This window comes from Anoplopoma fimbria, chromosome 22, assembly GCF_027596085.1.
Source record: "Anoplopoma fimbria isolate UVic2021 breed Golden Eagle Sablefish chromosome 22, Afim_UVic_2022, whole genome shotgun sequence".
NCBI lineage: Eukaryota > Metazoa > Chordata > Actinopteri > Perciformes > Anoplopomatidae > Anoplopoma > Anoplopoma fimbria.
In genome coordinates, this window is record NC_072470.1 from 4334715 (window position 1) to 4361075 (window position 26361).

At 42.3% G+C, this 26361-nt stretch overlaps 1 protein-coding gene across 1 annotated transcript in view; it reads left to right on the forward strand.

Moving 5' to 3' along the window:
- The window catches only part of LOC129111621 (prostaglandin F2 receptor negative regulator-like), a 48496-nt gene extending 26267 nt beyond the window's left edge, over nucleotides 1-22229 (forward strand). Inside the window, exons 2-11 of the mRNA XM_054623646.1 lie at nucleotides 1425-1571; nucleotides 1660-1820; nucleotides 2005-2125; nucleotides 2823-3042; nucleotides 3137-3324; nucleotides 7692-7811; nucleotides 20511-20697; nucleotides 20783-20901; nucleotides 21003-21053; nucleotides 21982-22229. Of these exons, the coding sequence (XP_054479621.1) occupies nucleotides 1425-1571; nucleotides 1660-1820; nucleotides 2005-2125; nucleotides 2823-3042; nucleotides 3137-3324; nucleotides 7692-7811; nucleotides 20511-20697; nucleotides 20783-20901; nucleotides 21003-21053; nucleotides 21982-22094 (1427 nt within the window). The 3' untranslated portion in view covers nucleotides 22095-22229. The remainder of the gene's footprint in view (nucleotides 1-1424; nucleotides 1572-1659; nucleotides 1821-2004; nucleotides 2126-2822; nucleotides 3043-3136; nucleotides 3325-7691; nucleotides 7812-20510; nucleotides 20698-20782; nucleotides 20902-21002; nucleotides 21054-21981) is intronic.
- Nucleotides 22230-26361: the final 4132 nt, after the last annotated feature.

A 26361-nucleotide genomic window follows, 5' to 3' on the forward strand; every position in this document is an offset into this window, starting at 1 on the left:
AAGTCTTTCATTCAGAAAGCTACTTGTATTTTCAAATGTTTTCTTATTGTGTTTAAAGCTTTTGAAAAGGCCAATTTTAGTTCAGTTTTTGTATTGAATTTTGGTACAAAATATGGGTGTCAATATATGTTTAAGGTCTGTCAGATCCAGTATACACTACCCTCCTGGTACTGTACAGTTACAGTATCCTGTGCTATACTGGTTCTGGGCAGAACCAGAGCTCCTGAACAGGTGACGAGTTGCTCCACTAAATAAGGCAACATTTCAGAGAGAGAGAGGGGGAGAGAGAGAGAGAGAAAGAGAGGCGCGTGGCTAGTTGGCAGAAAACCTTCACACATTCACTTCAATCAAAGTGTGTGTGTGTGTGTATGTGTGTTTCACAACAGATGGTGACAGTGCATGAGTCAGTGTGTGTGTGACGTCCAAATGACATCACAAAACTCCCCTCCATGCCAAACACCCTCGGACACACTCTTATGTATGTGCTTGTATTTATAGCTGTGTGTGTGTGTGTGTGTGTGTGTGTGTTAGGTGTGTGTGTCAGTGACTACTTGTGTATATATATATATATATATACATATAAAGTGTATGTGTGTGTGTTGGATATCGCCCAGTCATGCAGGTGGAAATCTTTGTGTGTGTTTCCTGCTCGTTGAGGCGTAAAGGTGCAATCTGGATGTCTGACGGAGAGGACCTGCCTCACACACACACACACACACACACTATTAACAGTGTGATACACACCTCTTCTCACACAGTAAACAGTGTTATTTCGGGTCTATTTCTGTTGTCTGGCTCTTTCACTCAGCTCAGGACCGAACCACAATAAGAACAGGATTCACTTTGCGTTTGTCTAGAGATTCATTGGCTCGTTGTAAAAAGACAAAACCCGGCGACGACTGATGAGAGAACCGCCCCGCTGGGATGGGAATCATTTCTCCAGAGGCAGCGCAGTGCTGTAACTCCATATATTATTAACTCTGAGTTGTTGTTCAATCATCGGGGTGCTTGAAAGTCGTATTAATTTCAGCCCCAGGGATAATTAAAAATGTACTGCATACTGCTAGTCTGACAGGGTCGAACCAATCTGAGAAAGCTGAGCCGTAAAGCGGTTTCACTTTGACGGTACAATGCTCTGCTTTTCAGCAGCAGTTGTTTGGTCTCACAAAGGTTTGGGGTTGGGCTTTTGTCACATGCTTTAGGCCTTGTTTTTAGTTTGAGGTGTGTTTGCTGGTAATGACAAGTGTCTCATTCAGCCGTGGGGGTTGCAGCCTGCTTGTCCGTCCTCAACGGGATTATGTTGCTTCAATAGTTGAGAAACCGGCGACCTAGTAACGAGCTCCAAAACGCAGCTGTCCTGTAGCTGTGATTACAGGGGATTGAAACTCGTGAAAGCTTCTAAATGTTGAGTTCTTTCTCCACAGAACCGAGCTTCACGGTGACCCTCGACGCCGCCGCAAACCCCCAGATGACGGCTGAGCCCACAGAGCTGGCGTGTCACGTGACCAACATTACCCATCTGCCCCTGGGAGGCCGACTGGGTGTCAGCTGGGAGCACACCACACTTCCTGGTACTTTAATCTCAGAAAAACCTGTGCGTTTAAAGACTATAAGCCTCCACCACCACTTCTCAATGTCTCTCTCTCCTCTCACCTGCAGGAACAGGGAGCGATCCTCACACCTCAAATCCCATCGGCTCCCTGGACGCCCATGGCAACCTGTTGCCGGGAGCGATGTACTCCGACCGGCTGAAGAGCGGCGTGATGACTCTGACCAGAGTTCAGCCGGACACATTCAAACTACGATTCCTCCGCACTCAGGTGAACGTAATGACCAACAGAAACAGTGTTTAATATGCGTGGTATATCGTTTCTACAAAAACATATTTCCTTTTATTGAATAATGTCAGTACTTCAGTGTAAAACAGTGACTAAGAGAGATAAACTGAGCTCTACTTCTTGATCGTGGTACCATTAATCACTGGTTTGTTTTCACTGTTTGCAGGAGATCGATATGGGCCAGTATGTGTGCAGTGTGTCAGCTTGGACTGTTAACAGCCAGGGCGACATGGTGAACACAGCCGAGTACCGTAGCACCCAGCTGGCTGTACGATGGGACACCAAACGTGATTAAACTTCATTAATCTGCCCTCATCTGTTGTGTTTGTTGGATTCTATTATTAAATAATACTACTTTTTGAATTCTGTTTAAATTCCTCTTGCTTTCCTAAACACATTCCCCGTTAAAGCTGATGTGAAAAACATTACTTTAGATTAAACTGGGAGATGACTAATTAAAACAGTAGGCATAAACAAAAAAGTTATTTATCTTCAATGTGGAAATCACTCCAGGTCGTATTCTGAGATTTAATGAGCTACTTTTGGGAGAAATTCAGAACCATTTACTCACATTCATGATTAAGAAAACTCTGATACTGGTGCCAGCCGGTCACAGTACCCCTGCTGTTGAGTTTCATGAATACGCTCTTATGTTCACATATCATTCCCAGACTTCACAGTGAAATCCTCCAACATAACAACAGACCTCTTGTGTCTCTCACACACACTTCCTCTCTTTTTAAGTCCCACTTACTGAGCTTGGTGCCCTCAATTTAGCTAATTGAGCCATGATGTAACTGCATTGGGGGCTGTGTGTGTGTGTGTGTGTGAGAGAGTGTGAGTGTGTGTGTGTGTGCCTGCCTGCTTTGAGTCAGAAGGTCATGGTGTAATCGCGTATCACTTCCTGTTGGGGATTTCCCCCCTCGGACTCTGGTGGTCTGAATGATGTCCCTCTTACAGTAGATTGATGGGTGTCATTTTCAGGTCCCACTCTGAACGTCGTGGCCAAACGCGTCCGTGAAGCCTCAGTGGGCGGGGCTACCTTCGAGATGAGCTGCGCCGTGGTCACTGAGAACCTCGGGGAGGCGGGCTACTCTGTGCTCATCCAATCACAGGACAGCCTGGCGGGCACCGTGAGAACCATCATGACCCTCAGCCCTGACAGCGTCCTGCAGCACGGAGGAGCCACGGACCCCAACAGGAGGTACAGGTTTATATTCCTACACCAACACATGTGACCTTTACAGTGGAGTTTTATTTTGAAATGTGTTTCTCTCTCTCTCTCTCTGTCCACTCAGAGACAGTCTGGTTCTGACAAAGTCTGGCCCGGCAGAGTTCCGGTTCCGCCTGGCGGGCGTCCAGTTGTCAGACAGAGGTTTCTACTGGTGTGACATCACGGCGTGGACCAAACAGCAGGCGGGACAAGCTTGGACCAAAGCCACCAGCGCAGAGTCCAACAAAGTCAAGATCGACTTTGAGGAAAACGGTGGGTTAAATGTGTGTGTGTTCTGTATTGATTGGCTCCCAACTTTCAAAGCTGAAAACATTGATGAGCAGCCGTTTGTTTCTAAAATAGAATTTAAAAAAAACTCCCAGTTCATATCTGTGTTTTGGGAGTTTAGTTTAAAAAAAAATCTGCTTCAAATAATTATTCTGCCCTTGTAGTTGAGTTGGCGAAACAAGGAAGCATCCTTAACATGCTACAACTCTGATCTAATACCTCTGGCCGTTTCCATAGTGATGGCTGCAGTGGCTCATGGGTACTGTAGTATTAAGTGGTCTACCAAGAGTTTGTTATCATTAAATGGATCCAGGAGGCTGAAGTGTTTGTGTGAAGAGGAACAGTGAGTTTACCCTTAAGAGTAAACTTTCAGATGTGAATTTAGAGTGAAAAAACACCTAAACTGACCCACATTGGCAGACTTATTTACTTCCTTTGTGCTTTTCACCGTCCCACTCTCTTATCTTTCTAAAAGTGTCTAATACCTAACCCTTTAGGTTTCTCTTACTTGTTCCTATATCAGTCTTTTCTTATAAAGTCGTTGCACCCATTTAATTATATATCCTACAACCAGGCTGTGAACAGTGAGCATAATAGAAGACTTTCTTACACTAGTAAGATTCATCAATAATTTAACTTCCATAACAATCTGACTGAATCCTGGAGGAATAAAATCCAAGTTGAATATCCTGGAAATCCTGTAGTGACTAAAGTGTCTAAAGATAGAAATATGTAAGCAGCTCTGTTCTGTACATTTCTAGAAGTTCTACACACACATCCTCCTCCCACACAGTGTTGATGATAACCAACATAAATTATCTAATAATGTACAAAAATAAAGACGCACACAAACACACACACCTTAAGCCCTTTGACGCCCACACCAGCCACTGGCCTAGTTAACTTTCTTTGATCTGACTGGAAAGTGGGAGACGGGAGGAGGAACAGGAGCGTCGGAAAAGGAGAGGGAGAAGAAGAGGGAGGCGACAAGGAGGGAGACAAAGTAAGGGAGGTGGTGAAGTGGGCTTCGGAAGAAGAAAAGGGGACGAGAAATGGTAGGGGGAGAGGGGGAGGGGGAGGAAACAAAAGGATGGTAGGAGCAAAGATAGATGAGTGAGGAAGAAAAGGGGGAGGAATATGGTGAATGAGAGGAAGGTGATGAGAAGAGACGACGCACAGAGGAGCAAGAATGGGGAGGGAATATGGGAAAGAAGAGCAGGAATGCAGGAACTTACCTTTCAAAACAAAAGTTAGAGAGCTCCGCAATAAAAGTCTTAAAATCAGAAAATATCAAGCAGGAAGTAACACACAATCTTTTTCAAATCTTTAAATCGTTCCTTCCTACTAGTTCACTTTGTTCCACGTGTTTGATAGAAGAGCTGCAGTGTTTTGAATCATCTGAATGAGGTTTGAAGAAGGAAAAAATAAAACTGAAGGAGCGAAGAGAGAAAGAGAGATGGACTATCTTCTATCCTTCTCTGGGGAGGGCAGCAGCCCTTAGGGTTAGCATTACTTCCCTCTCTCTCTCTATCACTTGCCGTTTTATACCTCCCCCGTTCTCTCTGCCATCCTTTCACTCTCTAACCCCCACTGTCTCCCTCTACCTCTCTCCCCCTCCCTCCCTCCCTCTCTCTCTCTCTCTCTCTCTCTCTCTCTGGGACATCTTCAAAGTGAAGCCCTTTGGCCAATCAGCCAGCTGCAGAGAGCTGCACCGCTGCTTTCCTTTTCTCTCTCTCTCTCTCTCTCTCTCTCTCTCTCTCTCTCTCTCTCTCTCTCTCTCTCTCTCTCTCTCTCTCTCTCTCTCTCTCTCTCTCTCTCTCTCTCTCTCTCTCTCTCTCTCTCTCTCTCTCTCTCTCTCTCTCTCTCTGTGTGTGTGTGTAAAATCTTTCAATTGTTCAAGTGTGTGTATCCAAGTCGAACGTTTTGAGTTGATCCCACACAGGGCACAACACACACACACACACACACTGACAGCATTCAAGCATCAAGCTGAGCTGTTTTCAACAACCCCTTATACTTACCTTAGGGGGCGTAAGTTCTGTGTGTGTGTTACGAGCACACCCACTAACTGGCGAGCCTCCCAAGGTTCCAGCTGTATCTTTAATGTTTCAGACGTGTTGTGGCGTTTCTGGCTGTGCAGGGATCTTTTCTAGGAAGGCGTATATGGAAATCTAAAGTCTCACCAGCACGTTTTCTGATAAATAATTCGGTGTTTAAGTTTTTTTTTTCTTGAGGATGGATGCTAACATAAATATGGAGTGGCAAGAGGAGTACATGTCATCTTTTGACTAGAGTAAGGCTGATGTAAAGATTTACCGATATCCTTCTTCTTAGGTTGTACTTTATGGCTTCAAATCTGATCCTTCCTATGATATCTTCAAGGTTAATTCTGTATTTTTACAGTCTGAATCAGATTTTTATAGTTCATTCCTGTGGGTTATTCTTTAGTCTCCAACTCTACCACTGAGATCTGGAGAATCTACAAAAATCACATAACCTGCAGCACTTCACTGTAATTGTTTGGGGCTTGTTCTCCTTTTAGTTTTTTCCTTCCAAATAAGTGGTTTACATAGTTTTGGTTAAATTTGTTTAAAAGCAAAACGTTTTCTGATCTCTGTGCTAAAATTGGTGGGTAAATATTTTAGCCAGTGACCAAACAGGAAACCCATGTTTGTTAAAAAGAAAAAAAATCCTTATTATTATCCTTAACCCTCAGAAATCGTTATTGTGAAAGTGATAAATTCTGAAAGGAATACTGAATATATATATAATATCTCATGGCTTATGTAGATCATTTTTTTTAGGCTGCTCCTGTTGGATTTAAGACTGATTTACTCACTTACAGCCCACCAGTGCCAAGACCCAGGAGGGATGTGTTAAATCCCTCCACATGATGTTAGTGCATGTATTATACAGTAGATTGTTTACCCATGACAGCGGAGTAATGCATCACTCTCGGGGAAAACTGTCAACATGATCTTAAGTGTTACCACAGACGACTTGAGAGTCTCCACCCGCTGAAAGCCACAACATGACTGCAGCGTTCTCACTTGAACATGAATGAATTTGTACGTCAGAGTTGATATTTTCCGGGCTGTTAAACACGGCACACAAACATTAAGCCAGAAGTTCTTTTCTTACAGAGGATCAGATAAGCGGTGAACTCTTGTGTCAGCAGTTGGTTCGTCTCCAACACTTGAGTCCAGATCAAAATCGTCTCAAAAGTCACATTCAAGTCAAAGTTACTCCTTGTCAAACATTTGGTGACCTGTGTGGGTTTTTTTTTTCCTAGAAACTCCATCAATAGACATGTTAAGAAATATCAAAATATAACGACTCACCGGGTAACTTTGTTCATATTATTAGTAACACCTTTGCTTTTCATACTCTAATAATCCAAAATATCTACTGTGAAAGAGTCCTGTGTCTTCTAAAAGGCAATCCTTTTGTTATATTTTTGCTGTATTTCATCACTTACTGACCTTTTAGCTCGCCAATATTTCACTCCTCTCTCTGTGAATGAGTCTCCACTTAACATGCAAAGATGTGGATCAGTTCAATCAGTGTTGATGGTAAATGTAGTGAAATAATTTGTCAGTGCTTTATCGACCAAGACGGCTGAGTGTTTCTGCTTTTTGGAGATGTTCAGGCAGTGTCTAAACGTACCAGGATGCATCTGCAGCCTCAGACTCTCTCCGCTGCATTTCTTTTTGGACGTAAACTCTGGAAGATGAATAAATGGGACGATAACTACCACAGCCTGTAGTTCTTCCTCATATCCAACTACGTCATTGCCAGGTCACATGACGCCTCTGGATGCAGGGAAGTACGACAGATTTCGCAGCTGCAGCTCTCTCTGTCATTATAGCATGCTTTGAGGAATTGATTGCCTCAATCGACTACATTTACCATCCACACTGACTGGACATTTGTTTAAAAAGTGCAGAATTTTCCCTTTAATGTATGGCCGTTGAAAGTATGCAAAACAGAACAAGAGGCCAAAGCTTTAGGCAACAAAACAGACACTTGCAGGCGAAGGGGCAAACTCCCCTTAGACCAGTTTGGGTCTAGACATTTTTCTAAACATCATTTTTAAGTGTGTTTACAGCGCAAATTCTTTAATCTATTTTTATCACTCTAATTTCATATTCATCATATCAGAGACACTTTAGAGCAGCGTTTGCCATCCGAGCACCATTTTCTCCTCGTAACCTCACATCCGCTGTCGCTCCTCGGAGACCTGAATGCAGAATCATACTATATGTGGGTTTAAAAAACACATCCTTTTGATCTGACTTGAGTTCCTCTGATGTTTTGCCGTCTTATTTGAGCCGATGTGTTTGGTGTTGCAGGCCCGAACTTCGCCGTCGCCATCCAATCGGACACCACCATCGTGTATCCGTGGGAGACGGCCAAGATGGAGTGTTCGCTCAGCGTCTCCGGATCCTCCCCGAAGACTGGCGCACAGACAGGTAGACCACACGTACTCTGTGTTTTCTCACATCCACTCATGAATCACTATCAGCTACTGTTTCTGTTTTCTCTCCCGAGTATTTTAAGAAACGCGCACTCGTACACACTCTTTGTGCGCGTTCTTCACCTGCCAACCTGTCAACAGCACTGCTAATGACTGTAATGTAATGTAATAAGAATGATGTGGCTGCTGCATTCCGATTGGTTGTAAAGATGAAATGGACTCTCTCCGACTCTCGCTCTTATTAACACACAAACACACACACACACACACACACACACACACATAAACATGCATAAACACAGCCCTCTAAATTCCTGTGCATCAGATCGTAATAACATTTCTATCTTCGCTGCTGGCTCATGAGAAATAATATTAAGTTGCACCAGCACATATTTTAGGCGCATTCAACACTTTTAGCCGTGCCTCATGCATATGTTTCTTCACACATTATGTTCGGGATTGTGAGCAGGAATAAAGGTGTAGATGTTGTTTGATATTCGCCTAAGGTGTGGTTTATCCCTCTGTCTGACATTGAGAACGAGAGTAGATGAAGAAAACGAAGCTTTGAGGCTCACAGCACTGCTGCTGCTGATTTATGTGCAAACTGTGGCAATGAATGAAGCGCCTCTGATCAGGATGAGACATCAGGTGGGGGAGTGGTGACAGACACATCTTGATGGATTTTTGATCGCTTATACGGTCTTATCCTATACCTGATCATGTATAAAAAAACAAATCTGGATAATTATAATGCAGAACTGCACGTTTCAGAGGAAAATACTATCGTTTTGACTTGAATGGAGTGAAGTAAAAAGGAGATACTACTGAATAAGAATGGAAATATTCATCAAAACAGTACAGATATAATAAATGTACTTAGCTAAACTCAACCACAGATTTAATTTATTATTATTAAAGTGACCTCATTGCTCGTTCCCTTCATAAGAATCTAACCATCTGCAGTGCACCCCTCCACTATGTCTTCTTCTGTCCCTCCCCCTCCTTTCCTTCCCTCCCTCACTCTAAACATCCATCCATCTTCTTCCATCCCTCCTCTTCCTCATCCCTCCATACACTTTATCTCATCACATGACATCATGCGCGGCTCACCACCTCCCTCTGCCCATCTGTCACCATCTCCCCCACGCTTCCTCTCCTCTCTGTGCATCTTTCTTTACGGCCCAACATGTGTTTTCTATATTACATCCTCGCAGTGAGCTGATTAAACATGTCACAGACCCTCTTGTGTGTGTGTGTGTGTGCGTTTGGTTGTTTGGAAATTATTTTGCAATCATAAACGGAGCGGAATACGGCTTTCCTCTCGTGCTTGAACATGTGTTTCCATGCACCTGCGTCCACACAGGAACATGTGTACAGTATGCATGTAATGTATGCATACATGGACATAAATGTTTATTCGCAGCAGTGGAGCGCTGCAGGGATTGGTGGGTCGGCGGTGGCGGAGCGTGCTCTCGCAGACAGCTGCACCATGGGAAGAAATCCCCCCTCAGAATCCCAGCTGATAGGGAAGTTACACATGGATGTGTTCGCTATGGGAAGGAGAGGACTGGTGCAGAATGCATAGATGTGCTGTATTTTCTGGAAAAGAAAAGTTGCAATGTTTCTTTACGGACAGAAGAGTCCTGGTTACTCTGATCTCACCGTGAACAGTAGTCGTTGGGACTACCTTTGAAGAAAGTCTCTTTAAAGTGTCCCCAGTGAGCTCTGTGCTTTATAACGGGCACTTTGTGTTCTGAAAGACGTGTTCCTGTGGAATTTTTCAAACTGTTTTTTTTTAGGGAAGCGCCACATAAAAACATACGCAGGAGCATTGACACTAAATGTAAGGCTAGACACAGCAACAGGTGATTCTGTGTGTGTGTTTTAGATGAAATGACCCTTTTTTAAACGTGTTGTTCCATTATTTAAGGCTCTTTATGAGGCTGTTTCCTCTGTATGTGTTGTTTCCTGGTTGTTGTGATCAGGTTTCAAGGTAAACCGCACTGACAACAGATGTGCATTTGTCGGGGACTATTTTCAGCTGTGGATTAATACACATTTGGTGCTCTTGTGAGTATTTCCAACCGCAGGATGGTGTGTTTGGGATCAAACTAAACTACAGTGTTCATGGTCATGGTGATGAGGGAACATTGATGTGTTTGTAATAGTTTTTGGACTCCTAATGGAGCTCTATGACAAAGAGGAATGGGACATTATCAAGCAAAGGGAGCTCTGCCGTTGTCTTACACTAGATATTACGACCATAGAGCTCCGCCAGCAGGTTTAACTTTTGCTATGAGTACGGACAGAAATGTGAAGCCCTTCAGTGACTGATTGTCCCAGGCGGGCCGGGGTAAAAGCAGAGAACTGTCTGTGTCACGCGTGTGAACGACTCACTTGTAAAAAAACGTTACATAGTGGACCAATTAGCCGACGGGTATCGAGTGACATTTGTCCACAAAGGCGTGGTACTGTCGTTGGCTCAGTCTGGACGTCGGCCAAACCTCCACTTCCTCAGGTGTTCTGACTCACAGGCACACAAACGTTATTTCTGCAGGGCGTGACAGAGCGCTGGAGTTTGGATTGTACGTCAATGCTGTTGTTCCAGTTGAGTAATATAAGCTGTGTCATAGCGTGTGTGTGTATGTGTGTGTGTGTGTGTGTGTGTTGTCTGTCAAACGATTGGTTGATTAGTGACCAGCTCACCTTTTTGTAACTCACTGTTCTGACACAATAAGACGGGAAGGGAACAGGAGGCTCTTACTCAGGCTCTTCCTCAGAAGGTTGAGCAACAACAAGCATGTGTGAGTGTGAGAGAAACACACACACATTCCTTAAGGATGGCTGAAAACCGCTCTCCTGTTGGAGCTTGTCTTTATGACGGGCACGCCGAGACTCACTCACACACAAAGCTTCCCTCATTATTTCGTCAGTTACTGATCATATTCAATGTGCCGCCTTTTATTTGTCATTGGGGGCGACTGTGGCTCAGGGGGCAGAGCGGGTCGTCCTTTAATCACAAGGTTGGCAGGTTTTGTGTGTGTGTGTGTGTGAGTGTGAGTGAGTTAGAGGCAGCTTGTAAAGTCCTTTGTCCTGTAAGGTAGAGCGGCGCCGTATAAATGCATTCCATTTACCATTTATTATTGAAGCTGTTGACTAGCCTCAGGTAAATACGACACTCTTTGTGCGCGTGGGCGTGTGTGACGTGTGAGTGACCTAACATGAACCCAGATAAGAGAGACTAACCTGTGAACCACTTACAGTCTTGCCAGGTCAGTTCTTCTCCTCCCCCGTCCGTCCGTCCGTCCGTCCGTCACTATGACCTCACAGAGCTGTAGACTCTGTGGGCTTGTTTTTCTCTACCATATATTTAAAACCTGCACCTTTTTATGAAAGCAGCACAATCATGGCTAGAGGTAGAGAGAACTCAAAAATGTGTAAAATCAAAGTTTTAATGCCATAAATCATTTAAAAATGTATTTTTAATTTAGTTTAAGTTACATTTTTCTCATCATTTATTTTACAAAAATATTTTTCTTTTGGTTAGAGATAAGATAAGATAAAATAAGATAATCCTTTATTAGTCCCGCAGCGGGGAAATTTGCTGCTTATGGTTATAGGATATAGTTTGTTTTTGTAAAAATGATACATGAAGAATAAAGTGATTCTGATGAAATGACGCAATTGTAAACTTAAGCATTGATCACACATGATTCGTTCAAGGGCCGTCGGAAACTAAAAAATCTGACCATAATTCTGTTAAAACAGTTTCTGGATATGATACATTGTTTAGTTTTGCAGATTTTATAATGCTAATTCGAATACTTGCGTATTGTTGTATGTAATGAACATTGTAGCTTTGAGAGACTTCTTGTTACGTTTTAGACTTTAAATCCTGTTTATGTTAAGTTGCATTTATCAGTTTCTCTCATTAATATCTCCAGACAATAGCTGGTAGGTAATCCAGCGTGGCGTTTTTCCTGAGAGAGCTTCAGACATGATCAGTGGCTTTCTATTCCCTTTCAGGCTTCAGTCACATTCGCTTCTTTCATCACTTCCTGTCTGGAGATTTGAGACCATAACTGAATGTGTATGAATATGTCAGACCCATCTCATTTCGTGAGGACTGGACGTTCTGTTCTTCTACATCAATGAGAGATAAAGTTTGTGCTGATTTCCTGATCAGTTTATACAATCATAGATTCTGTTTCAGCGTGGTTTGTGTTTTTGTGGCTCTTTCTATCTCTTTGACCCCGTGTTGTTTTGCTTCGACGCGTTATCTCAGCGTGCTGCAGCGTGCGGACACACAGCATCCATCACCAGTGGAATGACTGGCATGTTGTTGCCATCGTTTTAGTGTGTGTTTGTGTTTGAGAGTTGCTGCATTCTTGAAATCACTGTTAGTGAGATGACATCACCATTAGAGATATATTCTTGCCTCCTTTTTGAAGCACTGGAGCTGAGACAGTTTGGTTTGTTTTCAGCATATCTCTGTTTCTTCATCTGCTCTGATTTCTTTTGTTAGAATAACTGCATACTACTCTGATCCTCCTGGGAGACAATAACACTTTGTACTTTACTTGTTCACACACAGACACACATAAAAAGGCACAAATATCAAGGGTCTATCAAGATGATTTAGTGTAAAAAAAAAATTAAAGGGACTAATCAAGTAAACTAAACTTTTATGTGTTCAAAAAAGACAATGATCTGTAATCCTAAGAATATTGAATTATGCTTTCTGTTTTTAAAACACCCTATTCTATATCAGTATGCTCTTAAATCCTGTGATGTAATGTATGTTTCATATGTACTTGGAAAGCACCTCAAATGAAACGTGGTAGGAATAATCTTTAGTAGGTGAACACACACGTGAAAAGTTTCCAAACGCTAAAAAACTGAGATATTCAGTTTACTGTCATTAAAGGGTAAAGACACCCAAAAATATTTACTTTTAAGAAGCTGGAATCCGACAATTTTGACTGTTTTTTTTCATTCAAAAATTGCTCCAACCGATTGATCATCATAAACATTAAAAAAAAAAAATGCGATTAATGTAACAGTTGACTAATCCATTAATCATTGTCGCTCTGCTAAAAGGATAATTGCAAACCATCTCTAGCTTCTTCTAGCTCGTTGTTTTGGCGTTACGGCACATTTAACTTTTTTTGTTGAGTCTCAATGTTCTCAGCGTTGTTTCCAGTTGCAGCAGGCAGCTGTGTTCAGTGAAAAGGGTTCAAAAACAGACTGTACGCTACCTGCCCCGCGTTAAACAGCAGATGGGTAAAGTTAGCAACTAGCTGGTGAACGCAGAGGAGCATTTAGCATCGAACTGATGAGTTTGATTCATCAGGAGGCCACAAACACGACCCTGAATGAACCACATCGTTACTGCAATTCAACCTGATTGGCATGAACCTAGAAATCTTCTGCAGCATCACATCCCATGATCCTCGCTGTTTTTTTCCAGCGTGCTTTCCCACCTTTAAGTATGTCTTTCACTAATGGCTGCAATTAACAGCTGTGCATTTTAATGATGAGTACAACACCAGTTTTACTAAATGCACACCAGATTATAGCACATTTGCCAAACACCTGGCGACGTGAACCATATTTTAAAATAACTCTGTGTGGTAAGTTTAATGACACATCCTTCTCTCCTCTTTTGGCTCCTCTACTCCTCGTATCCTCCTCTCCTCCCTGTCTCCCTCTCCACTCGCTCCAAATTACCCAGCTGTCTTTGCAGGGCCGACAGGCAGCCGTTAATTAGCCAATCTCACGCTCCGTTAGCCGGCCGGGGAGACAGAACGAGGTAGAGGAAGAATAGGCGGCGAGATGGAGAGAGAGAGAAAGAGAGAGAGAGAGAGAGAGAGAGAGAAGGTGGGAGTGAATAGGGGGGAAAAGTGGAGGGAGCTAAACAGATTGTTAAAGTGAGCGAGAGTGGAAGAGAGTGAATAGAGGAGGCAGTAAATGGAGGAAGAGTGGCTCAAAAACAGCGTGCAAAGTTTCCTAAAGAGAGAGTCGAGGAGGAGAGGAAGAATGGGAAGAGCTGTTGAACGGAGAGGAAGGACAGAGCTGAGGGGATGAGAGCAGAAAGACTAAATGATTCTCACTCCATTAACTGTTTCTGGTGAACTAATGCTCTTATTTTTAAATGGTTCCTGTTTAGAGCCACCAGTGTCCCCAGTCTATAAAGCAGCTGTAATAAAGCTGGTAGTTGGTTGTGAACTGTTTAGAAATGCAGATTTGGCCTCTTTTGTCAGGAATCCAAAAGCTCTCGGTGCAAACTTCCTATTAGCCTTTATGCTATTTATGTTGCACTTCCATTCTCTCACTATTTAATCATTTGTTGTCAAAAAACTCCTTTGTTCAGTGGCCTTTAGATGACTGCCAGAAATCAAAACTACCACTTCTTTTCAGGTGTTCAGCAGAAGCGAAAGCAGAGTCTTGACTGGAAACATCAAACGTTGTCTAACTCTGGACGTTTTTAGTAAAAGAAACTAGAGCAAATGGTGACGATCCAAACATAAAGGGAGAGCTGGAAGAGAGGCGAGGACAGTAAAACACAAATTGAAAATGTTGAGCTTAACAGCAGAGCAGTGCCATCATTTTCGCTCCATTAGGTCTTCCAGTTAAACAGGAATGGGAGCAAACATGCAGCTTTTAAGGAATCCTCCAAAATGGCAGATTTCAGGATGATCAGAGTGCAGTTTTTACCAGAAGTTTTCAAACGACACTCAGGGGTTTCTAATGTTTAGGTTTTACAGTGGAAGTCAATGGAGACGTATTCAACAGGAGAAACCAGATGAGTGTTACAAGGTCCAAAGACCAGCTTGATTCATTTAGGTGCCAAATGATTCAAAATACAGAAAGCAGTTTGTATTTAATTTAAGCTAGCCCTTTTCCTGAGAACACTTGTTTCTTTCTCCAAATTTATCATTTCAATGCAATTTTATCTCCAAAATCAGAATCCTCTGGGCACAATTACATTTTTATCGAGGTAGAAATTGCCTATTATCAGAAATTCACAGTCTCATCATATTCTCTAAGTGTTGTCTTAATGAAATCTGTATTATGTTCACTGATTAACAACAAACATCCATGATTGTTAAGGCTTATTAGACAAAAGCAAACATTTGCATTATTTAAATATAGAAACCAGTATGACACAATCAGTTATTGTTGTTGTGAGGGTTCCTATGAGCTTCCACTGATGCAGCAAGTAGTCTTTCTGTGAGTCACAAATATACATCAGACAAAATACAAAAAACATGAACAGTTCTTAAAGAAACGTACTATTAGAGGAATGTGAAAGTAATAGTATGCTTGTGTTTTGTGCTTTTGTGAACCAAAAGCAAAAAAATCTGTATTTATCATTACATTAAGAAGTATCAATGACTAGCTTCATGCCATTGAGAATTAAAACCCAAATTGTCGACTAGATTGTTTATTTAAAGGCTTACTATTTAAAGAGTGATGCTGTATTTTTAATTCATAGATATTTGAGATGGTTACATTAATTCCACACTGCAAAAGACATAAAAAAAACATTTGAACTAATGCAATCTTTGCTACACGGCTGCTAATGATCAAATCTGTTCCGAGAGATGTCGAATCTATTATTATATCTGCTGAAAGTGTTGACATAATGAAACCGGCATCAATGCAACTCTTGTATTCAGAAGGCTTCTGCATGTTTAACACGGCAAATATCAAATTAAATTTGCACTCGTTTACTGGAGGTCTTATTACGCATGCAGAGAGTAAGACGGAGACTTTGCTTGCCAGTGACTTTGTTTCTGTGAGGCTAAATAGTGTTTTTATAGTGTTTAGTATTCCACTCTACCAGGGCCGTCCTGCTTTATGGAGCAGAGAACACACACAGTTTCATTAGGAGCTCTGCTGGTAATTGTCAGTCTTGTGTGTGTGTGTGAGAGTGTGTGTTTCAAGCAGTTGTACGTCCCGGTCTCTCCTCAAGGGATTAATCCGGAGGAATCCAATCAGACTGTCTTCATTTCCACAGACAGCCATTTTGGTTTTATGAGCCCAGACAGGAGCCGGATATTCTATTAGTGATGTACTGTAGTTCCTCCTCAGCCGTCCAATCACCAGGGTCCTCCTTCCCTCCTCCTGCTTATTGAAGCTGCTTCGCCACCTGAAACAGTGCGACTAGTCCTGAAGCTAATAAAGTTGTGAAGTTTTGACGGCTCAGCCTCCTCACACCCACCGAAAAGAACATCACCATAGCTGTGCTGTTTCACTGAACTCAGTTTATAAGTCTGGTGACCGTTTATATTTATCTTCTTGTGAACAAATCCTAATTATGGAATTATGGAACATTTTTTTTCCTATTTATTCAATGACACACTATTTGGTCATTAGTCAGGATTCATGAAAACTGGAAAATACCATTGATGGAAGAGCTTCACTGTCCATATGACATTGGTTGTTTTACTTAAAACAAACATGGTGGACAGCATGTCGTCTGACCACGTCTTAAGGCAGAAGCCTCCGTCGATTTGAAATCCCCCCTTTTTAAGTGCATTTTAATATTCTGTTTATATGCACGTGAATTGTGTAAATGTTCATGCACACACACACACACACACACACACTCCTGGCGGTGCACACTGAAGCTTATCAAGGAGTCAGAGGGTTCAGGAGTTTATATAAGGGGGGCCCTGTGGTCTGCATTCAGCAGAGGGACAGCTGTGGGTAAGAGGCTGTTTGTCGGCCTGCTGGTTGGGGATCAGATTCTCCTCCAGCAGCACCTCTCATGTGGAGAGGGCGGGGGGTGTCTGTGCTGATACCACCAGCTCTCCGACGATGTGCTCTCACTGCTGAAGGCCCCTTGCTGTTGATTTACGACTCCGTGATAAACAAAATAATCCTCCTCAGTCACTAAGTATTTTCAAAATCCCCTTCCCTCTCCTCAGTCTCCGTCCTCTCCGCCGTCAAGAACAAAGACAGCAAAGGATGGAGGCTAACTGTGAGAAAGCGGAGGCTTTCTAATAATAGCTCCGTTCCTCGAGTACGGGTTGTCGTCTCTGAAACAGGCAGCCAGAGTTCAGGCGTCAGTCCTGCAGAATTATGCAAAACGCGTCTTTGATCATTAACGGCAATGTCAGACACCAACCTGGTGTTATCGTCTCTTTTGACTGTCAGCTTGGCCGATTTTAAATGATGTGATTATATAAGAATATAGTCACAGTGATTATATAAGGGATTAAAACAGTTTTCATACATCCTGTCATCAGAAGGAAATATATTTAAATGTGTTGCTGGAACAATAACTTATTTAAAAACTGCTCGTACACAAATATTCAAATGAAAATATAACTTTACCAACAGTATAAAAACAGCTGTGATAGGTGGTAACGTGTCACCGCTACGATAACAGGTTGTAAACAAGCCAACAGTTTACTTAGATAATCCTCTTTATTTGGAGGTGAAAGTGAGAGCACCTGAAATGTTGCTGATAATCCCTGAAGGCTCAGGAACACTTTGCACACAACTCCTATATACAGCAGGCCAAAGTAGAAGCAGAGTGTCTGTTTTCTTTTATGATATTTACTACATAGTTTAATATTTTTTATTAATTTCGACTAATCGATTGATCGATGCAGCTGTAAACTTTCGTAAGTGACAAACTGGGTTTCCTTTAGTTCTTCAGAGAGAAAGTTGAAGGACAAACTCGCTCATCAGCTGATTCCGGTCAGCGAGTCTGGAGGGGTGTGTGTGTGTGTGTGTGTGTGTGTGTGTGTGTGTGTGTGTGTGTGTGTGTGTGTGTGTGTGTCTGTGTGCGTTGTCACCTCCCGTTTCCTCCTCTTTGGTCGGATGGAGCTCTCGGCTACTTGTCTTTGTGCACACGCTGTCCTAATGCATCTTCATCACCACCATCATCATCACTGTCACCATCAGATCTAACAGAGGAGGGAAGCTTTTTAAGACTTATAGAGGAGATGAGGAGCTCTTTGTTTTCTGTCTTGGTGGGAACTTAATTATTTTCTTGTTAACCTTAAAAAATTGCCATTTTCTATATATATATATATATATATATATCTGACAAAGTTTTAATAACGATAATGTCTTAATATGGATCTACTTAATTGAAATAATATTTAATAACAAGTGGGTAAAATGTAAGTTCAAGTCCAGGCAACAATGCAGCATTCATAATTAATAATGCAGCGTTTAATACTCACAATAAAATATATTTTATTTACTGAGTGGACATATTAAAGCAGTGTGTATTGGTCTAATGATGAAATGATTTTCAGTCACAATTTACCAGTCTTGGGGTCAAAAGCCTGATGGTGCAGTGTCCAAAATGAAAAGAGTTCATCCTTCAGGGAGCATGAATGTCCTCACTTACTTTGGAGCAATTAGATTATTTTTTATTTTAAAGTTCATTTGTACACGTGTAAATGTTGGGCTGAAGGCAGCACTAGAGGCCGAAAACATCTGGATTTGTTCTGCAGATTTCCTATAAAAAGGGGACGTTTTGTCTGAGGGATCATCCTCTTGAGGCCGTGAGTCTCTGCAGCTAAACGTAATGAAAGCGTGGCCAGAAGGCAGTGAGATATCTGAGTCCGGACAACGTTTCCAGATGATGATCAATATAAAGAGACCGCAGGACACTGAAGTAAAGCCGGTGTTATTACTGCTGCTCGTGCTACTACTGATTTTTAATGATGTAGCACTTGAATATTAAAACCATTAGGGAAGAGAGAAATTGAGATGTGATTCATTACTCTGCTGTGGGTGAGTTCACTCCTCTCCCCTCTTCATTATGTTCTCCTCTTCCTCATTTTTCCATCTCTCATTCTCTCCTCTCTTTTTTTTTTTTTTTTTTTTGCCGTAATTGTTATTCATCGTTTGTCTTTCTTTTATTTTCCTCCTCGTTGTCGTTATTTATTTATTTATTTTTCTTCATCTGTATTCTCTATTTGTCTCGTAAATGTCAGAGGATGACTCAGGCTGCATGGGGTTTTTATTTTGTGTGTGTTTTGTGTTTTGTGTGTGTGTGTGTGTGTGTGTGTGTGTGTGTGTGTGTGTGTGTGTGTGTGTGTGTGTGTGTGTGTGTGTGTGTGTGTGTGTGTGTGTGTGTGTGTGTGTGTGTGTGTGTGTGTGTGTGTGTGTGTGTGTGTGTGTAGGTGGTACAGTGCTAATAGTCCCTCTCTCCCTGACAGACTAATGACTAGTTTGTGCCTCTCTGTCTGTCTCTCTCGCTACCTGTCTCTCTCTTTCTCTCTCTCTCTCTACGTCTTGCTCTTGGAAATAATTAGCTCGCTCGCCCAGTTTCCAGAGATTACATCTATTATCACATATTCTCTCTTGTCCCTGTTTTCTTTCTTTTGTCATCACTATCCTCCTTTTCACTGTCACATGTCCATCTTTTCTTATCTTCTTCGATGGAGAAGGAACAGCAGCTGCCGTTTTGTTTTTAAATGGTGGCGATAATGGAGCTGTTTTTTTGTGGTTATCTTCATAGCCATCATAGTGAGATTGGGGCTGCATTGTACTGAACATCCCAAAATAACGCTCTCTCCTTCAATTTCCGTGTTGTAATGAGTGCAGTACCACTTCTCTGTAAATACTGGAGGTATAGTCACATTAAACATGTGAAACGTCACAATGCAGCACAAATCACTCTGTCTTTTAATTTAGTTAAAAGACAGAATGATTTGCGACTGACCTATTTTGGTAATAAATACAGAAACATCTAACACAGTCAAACAACACTAATTGCAGGCTAAAGTAAATGTTAGCTTAAAGACTTCATGATATGGGCGCTTGAACTTTTCGCCTCTTCGGTGGTGATGTCATCCTGCGAAGATTAGGAGCAACAGAAGAGTCAAACCGCTAAAATAATAATCGCAAATCTTTCACCAGTCCTGCCTCTCCAACAGCTCCGTCGAATAAAGCCGCCCTTCTCTCCATGACTAACCGCCAAGTGGTTTACCCTGAATTACATTAAGGAAGTGATGTCATGCAACATTAAAAGGGGAAATGTGTCTTTTAATGTTCCCTTTTAACTGAGGCAGTTCTCCTTCGTGATGGTGCTCATGTTGAGCTGATAGTGACTCCTTAATCCACTCCTAACTTTGAGCTAGAGTAGTTTCCAAATGGTGTTTTTGTTGCAAAGACAAACGGATAACCTACTGCTAGCAACAAATTAAATCGACTTATTTTCCTTTTCCAAAAGCTCGGGGTCTCTCTTGCTCACTGCTACCGACTCAGCCAATAAGCTTTACGCAAATGAATGTGCACAAACACCAGCGATATGCGAATGACGTCATCTGGTGACTCTTGGAGCTAGTGCTAGGAGTTTGCAACACTTTGCATGACAAACAGCATTTGGTTTTCCATAACTTTGTGGCAAAAAGAATCAAGCGAGTGTTATAGGGAACCAATCTCAACGCTGATGGTGCTATTGTTCCATAGCCATCACATCGTGCAATCAACATTTACTTCATGATGATACGATAAAGCAAACTACTGTCACTTTAAGCTCTGGAAATTGGTAGAAAACAACACCTATGCAACACAGAGTGCAAAATGTGGAAGGATATCAAAGTGAAAAGACTTGGTTCGAAAGGTGGTTGGAGCTTTTTCTTGGCAAATGACGACCAAGCAAACGCATCACAGCTTAACCTGAATCTCTCTCTCTCTCTCTCTCTCTCTCCCTCAGACGACCTGGCGTACGAGGTGCGTTGGTTTTTCACCAGGCTGCGCGGTGGGATGACGACGACCCAGGTGGCCAGCGTCGACCGCTTCGGCGTCGTGAGGAAAGACGCTCGCAACTCGTCCAGCGACGTTTCGGTGGAGCGCAAGGACACGCACACATACCTGCTGAACATCCACGGCACTCAGGACGGGTGAGTGTGCTTGCGGGTAAACAGTGGTGGGTCGTCAGCGAAACAGGCCTCAATCTAACTGTGTTTTGTTCTCTGTGGTCTCCAGTGACAGTGGGGAGTATCACTGCGAGGCCACTCCCTGGTACCTGTCGGCCTCAACAGGAGCCTGGACTCAAGCCGGAGAGCTGACGTCATCTCGAGTCTTCCTTACAGTCCGGTTTGCTGGTGAGATGACAGATTCTCACTTTACAACAGAACTCATATCAGTTGTAACATGAGCTTCTCCTGTTAAACAACAAATCTGTCTCTTCTCTCTCCTTCTGCAGTGTGGGATTCCCTAAAGCTGCCTCTCTTATATGGAGTAGCAGCCTCAATAGGTAACATTCATGCATTTAATGTTTATTTTGTATAGGCACATCTGAACATCTGGTTTGTTGCTGTTCTGCTCAGAGATCGTTGTTTGACAACCCAAAAAGTTTCAATGCAGCTTCCAGCCAAGAGCAGCAGCAAAATGTCACAGAAAATGTTTTTGTTTTTTTGGCTCACTGTCAGTGTGGACTTCTTCTCTGTAACTGCTGGCTGATAGACGAGCTGACAGTGCTGTGCTCGTGCTTATTTAGGACACATGTCTGACAGCTGGCACTGCCGGTGCACAGTGGAATTAAATAAGACAAGAACCTGAATATTCTTAGGCTTAAAATAGCCAAAAACAATCAATAAAATATTCTTTAACTGGCACTGTAAGAGCGCTGGGGACCTCCCTATTCATGAGGACGGTCTTAGAGGCATGTGGATGTAGTAGTCGTACTGGTGCTGGAATAGCTTATTATATCGATCTAGTGCCACTTTTACTGTGTGGAGGAAGCTGTAGCGGCTGTAACTATGTCTTGGCTGGGCGGATGGATTTACAGAAATAGTTCTAGCATGTTACCATGAATGTTAGCTTGCTGTTTCTCTCTGCTTTTCTTTTACCTTGTGAATGAAGTTTTAGCAGCAGAAAGAGTTTCTTTTTCTAACTTTAAGACCTGCAAACTTCACCTTAATAGTTACTGGGCCATCAGAAAGTTACTACCAACAGATCAGGGACTTTTTTAGGGCCAGGATCTAAATTTAGACCCTGGCTTTTGCGGTTAAAAAGCAGGTAAAGTTCCTGAAAGGGACTTGTGGTGGACAGGCTGATGGTCATACCAGTAGCAGAAGTAAAACCACTATCGAAAGTATTGTTTACAGACTAGAAGTAGCATTAGTAGAGGTACTATAGGTGTGAGTGTCTCCTCCGTTGTTAACCTTGTCCCCTCTCTCCAGGTGTGGGCCTCTTCTCTCTGGTCCTGGGTCTGGTTTGCGCCCATTGCTGCTGCCGCAATACGACCCACACTCCACGCTCACGCAACAAACTGATGGACCTGGAGATGGACTGACAAACACTTTCCCCCGCACCCACACACTGCAGCGCTCACAGGAAACACCAGGCACACCACAGACACACGCCCATAGACGATTTCTGGGACACCCAGTTGTTTCCGTGCGACGGACGTTGGGATTAAAAAAAAAAAAAAAAAAAAAACGCGTCGGAAACTCGTCAATCGCATGGTTTCCTCAGCTCTGCAGTGGAGGAGCAGGGGGACTTTTACAAGCACCAATGGGACTTCAAATTCTGTGAAGATCCATTGGAATAATAACTAAGACCATAGCACTACAAGAAACTGAGGAGTTTTATTTTTGAGGAACAGGAGGCTTCTGAGACATCACTGCCGCTTGGGAATAACGGACCACTAAACAGATCTGCTGCCTCTGTAACCACTAGGGATAACACATGAAGCGCTCCGGCTGGACTACTTTTTTTGTTTTCTTCCGATGCCACGGCTCCCTGAGAAGAACAACCAGATTAAAGGCACACCAGCGTACGCCGCTGAGTTTTCTTTATTCAGGCAGAACTGAAAATTCAAGGGTTTGTTGGGGTCGGGCAGCCTGAGCCTTATCTTTGTCACGGAGTAAATGTAAAAGAAGTCCTAGAATACGAAAGTGCTCCACGTGCTTTCCACTCGAGAGGTATTGCACTACCAACCCCAGAGTATTCCTACCTTAACTAAAGGACAAGATTCTATTCTCAACTCTAGTTTTTTGAAAATTAAGAGATTTTAAAACGACAGACATTTTTAAGCTTTACAAGGAGATATGCAGTCGGTGTGTTTGTGTGTGAGATATATACTGTACGTGGTGCCAATGTTTGAACTCACCGAGGTGTGCTTGGGTCATTTTTTCGCCAGATCAAAACTTGAACGGCCACTCAAAGTGGTGACGGCAAGCACTCCTCTTTTATAGATATATTCAGAAATGTATCCTGCTGTTATTTTACCAGAGTCTCGCGTGTGTTGGTGTGAGTGCCGTGCTACAGTATGTGAGACGAAGAGATGCATGTACTGTTTTATGACGACAGGCCGACGTCTTTCATGAGCAACACAAGCCTTTTTATCCTGGGTCACGTTTTTTATGACATTAAAGCCTCCCACATCCAGATTTATATGAACCTGTGAGCCACATGACTCTGGTGCAAGAGACTTCCATATTTAAACAGGAAAATCACGTATGTTTGAAACGTTTTGGCAAATATGTTGATGTGCCAAGATAAGAAGATCTATATCATTCATAAGTCTGTGCATTAAATAGGGAGCTAGAGTCAGGATGTGATTAGCTTAGCTTAGCATAAAGACTGAAAGCGGGTGGAAACAGGTAGCCTAGTTCTGTCTAAAGTAAATAAAAACACCCCCAGCAACCGCTAAAGCTCTATTTGTTGCATACAGATTAAACAAACAAAATTTTCACACATTTCATACGCTAGCTGTTTCTCTCTGCTTCCAGTCTTTATGCTAAGCTAAGCTAGCCATGTTCTGAGTAGATGCACAGACATGAGATGGATCTCCTCATCTAGCTCTCAAAGAGGAAACGAATGAGCTTATTTCCCAAAATGTTGAACGATTCTTTTAAACATCACATGAGTTCAATGAGTTTAAGCGATGTTTTTGGTGAATCCTCTCTGTGTCACCTTTCTCTGGCAAATAAGCAGAACTCCAAAAATGTCAGACTGTTCCTTAAACAACGCTAGAAACGTAACTAGAAAGAAATCCAACACAAGATGTTTTGTCACGACTACTTCAGTGGAAAGTTGGTACCAAAACTGAAAATAATTTCTGACTTATGAAAGAAGCTGTTCCCAACATGTTCCAGCTGACATCTTTTGAGTTTCTGTGGTGTTTTTTTTGACAGCAAAATAGATGAATTGTTGTATCACGTTGACTGCTGCGTGAACGCACTCTCACAGCTCCAGCAACGAGAAGTTCCTGTCCAAACCCAGCGGGATCCAAACAGACCTGTTAGGTTTGTAATAACATGTGCCAGGCTGGGCTTGGACAGGCTTTTGTTGGGGTGTTTTTAAATAGGAAGAGGTATTTTAAGCAACTATCCGAACTTTATGAGCAATATCAGGCTGTAGTCAGGACACAGCTCGCATAAAAGCTGCACTCGGGACATAAAACGGGTGTTTTCTGATCGAGTGTTACATGTTGAAACAATGCATCTGTCGCCCACTCAGCTCTGACATTCAGCACAAAACCTCCTCGAGTTCAGACAGTGCAGAACTTGAACTATTATCCAATCAGAACACATGGCCCAAATCCATAAAGATCTCTGACACCATCGGCTACAGTGATATTGTTCTTCCGTTAGAGACACTAAGCCGTTTAGATGTTTTTTGCCTTGATTGATGGGGACGGTTACTTCAGAAACTTCCAATATGTCTCCATAAAACCCATTCCACAGGTATGTGTGATATTCAAAATGGGTTTGACCTCTACCATTAACACATATTCGCAATACTTGAGCACACAGGTGAACCATAGGGCTCTGTGCCAAATGCTTTTAACAGTAAACACACACACACACACAGCATCGATACACACCTCTGAACATGCCACTGCAAGCTTTCTCCAGTGTCCTTTTTATTTTGTCATTTTATCCCAACCAGTATGATGAATCATGATGTGTTTTCTTTTTTTTTTTTAATAAATAGATTTATAAGATGTATGCTTTTTGTAATTTTTTTTTTTTTTTTTACTGGATCTGATTATTTATTGTGTGTTTATGCTGCCAAGTTGTTGATAAGCTTGTCAGAGTTGAAAAACGTCACGTTTCCGTCACTGCCAACCAGAGCTGGAGCTGATGAATACACGCGACGACTACAGAGACATTTGTCCGGGGAATAAATGCAGATTGTGACCTTTTGCACAGAAGACAAAAGCCAGGTGTTAGTGTTCGTTAGAGGGTTTTTTATCCAGCAGGAAAAGGAGCTTAACTAAAGGCCAGCACTGTCTGCTCCCCGGCTGGTTAATTAAACACAGGGGGAAATGAATAAAACTTTAATTTGAAACCAAATAAGTACACGTCAAACCAACACCAAGGAGATCCAGTGCATGTTGTGATCTATTAGATTTTAAAGACATGTAAGCAGTGTGCCACTAAATGCGAAATGAAGTCCAACCCACAGAGCAGCAACAGGAGCTCTGATTATTATTATTAATTCATCAATTAAAGATAAGTTATTAGCATATAGTGGGGGTTTCTCATGAGGTCACGCTGCTTCACCCAAAGCAACATTTATGCGTTTGACATGTTCCTGCTGCTAAAGCTGATTCATTGTCTGAATAACACCAGGAGATATTGAATCGTCGCCCACATGTGCCCTCTTTCTGTTAAAATGTTTTCTCCTCAGGATCAGATGTGGTTGTGATCAGAGTTCTCGCTGTGCGACTTGTGACAAATGTGGGCCAATTTTGGTTTTTCCTCTCCGACTCTGGGCAAGCCATCAATCAGGTTTTCCTATGCTTGCAAACATCTTCAAAATATTCTTCAAAAACTTCTATCAGAATATATGTTTTCTAATTCAACATTAGACCGCAGCATCTCTTCCTCTTCCCTCCATGTCTTTTAATACTGTGTCACCCATCCCCTTGTTAGTCTTACGGGATTTATTTCCTGTCTGCTTATAGTCTTTCTCTCACTTTGTTGAGTTTGTCACCACTCTTTTTTTTTTCACTCCATCTATTCTCAATTTTTTTCTTTCACTTCCCATCGACATCTCTCTTTCACTCTTCATTAGAAATGCAGATGAGTCGAAACCTCAGTCTCTCCTGGGTTTTGATTTTTTTTTTTTTTTTTTTTTTTTTTTTTTTTTTTTCTCTTAAACAACAGTTTCTCCATCCAACTCTCTCTCTCTCTCTCTCTCTCTCTCTCTCTCTCTCTCTCTCTCTCTCTCTCTCTCTCTCTCTCTCTCTCATCTCCACATGAGATGAAGATGAGAGAAAAGAAAGACCGGCTCGGGTCTGTGGCTCTTCTAACTTGCACTCGTTCCCTCTCCGGGTCCATTTGACCCAGTTTCCTCGTCTCTCTGTATGTGTGTGTTCATGCCTGTCATTTGTTAACGTGGCCTCGTCAAACCATTGTCTCCCTTAATTGACTCGGTGGTGTGCGTGTGATTTAAAAAAAAAAAAACACACAGCACGGGATATTTTTCTGTTTGCCACCGTGCTCTCCTGCTGTTTGGGAGATGGCACATTTTGTGGTGTTACCCAGCGGCTCCGACTTGTCTCAGCTTGGGGGTTGCTCCACATAACAAAAAAATTTCAGACGGAA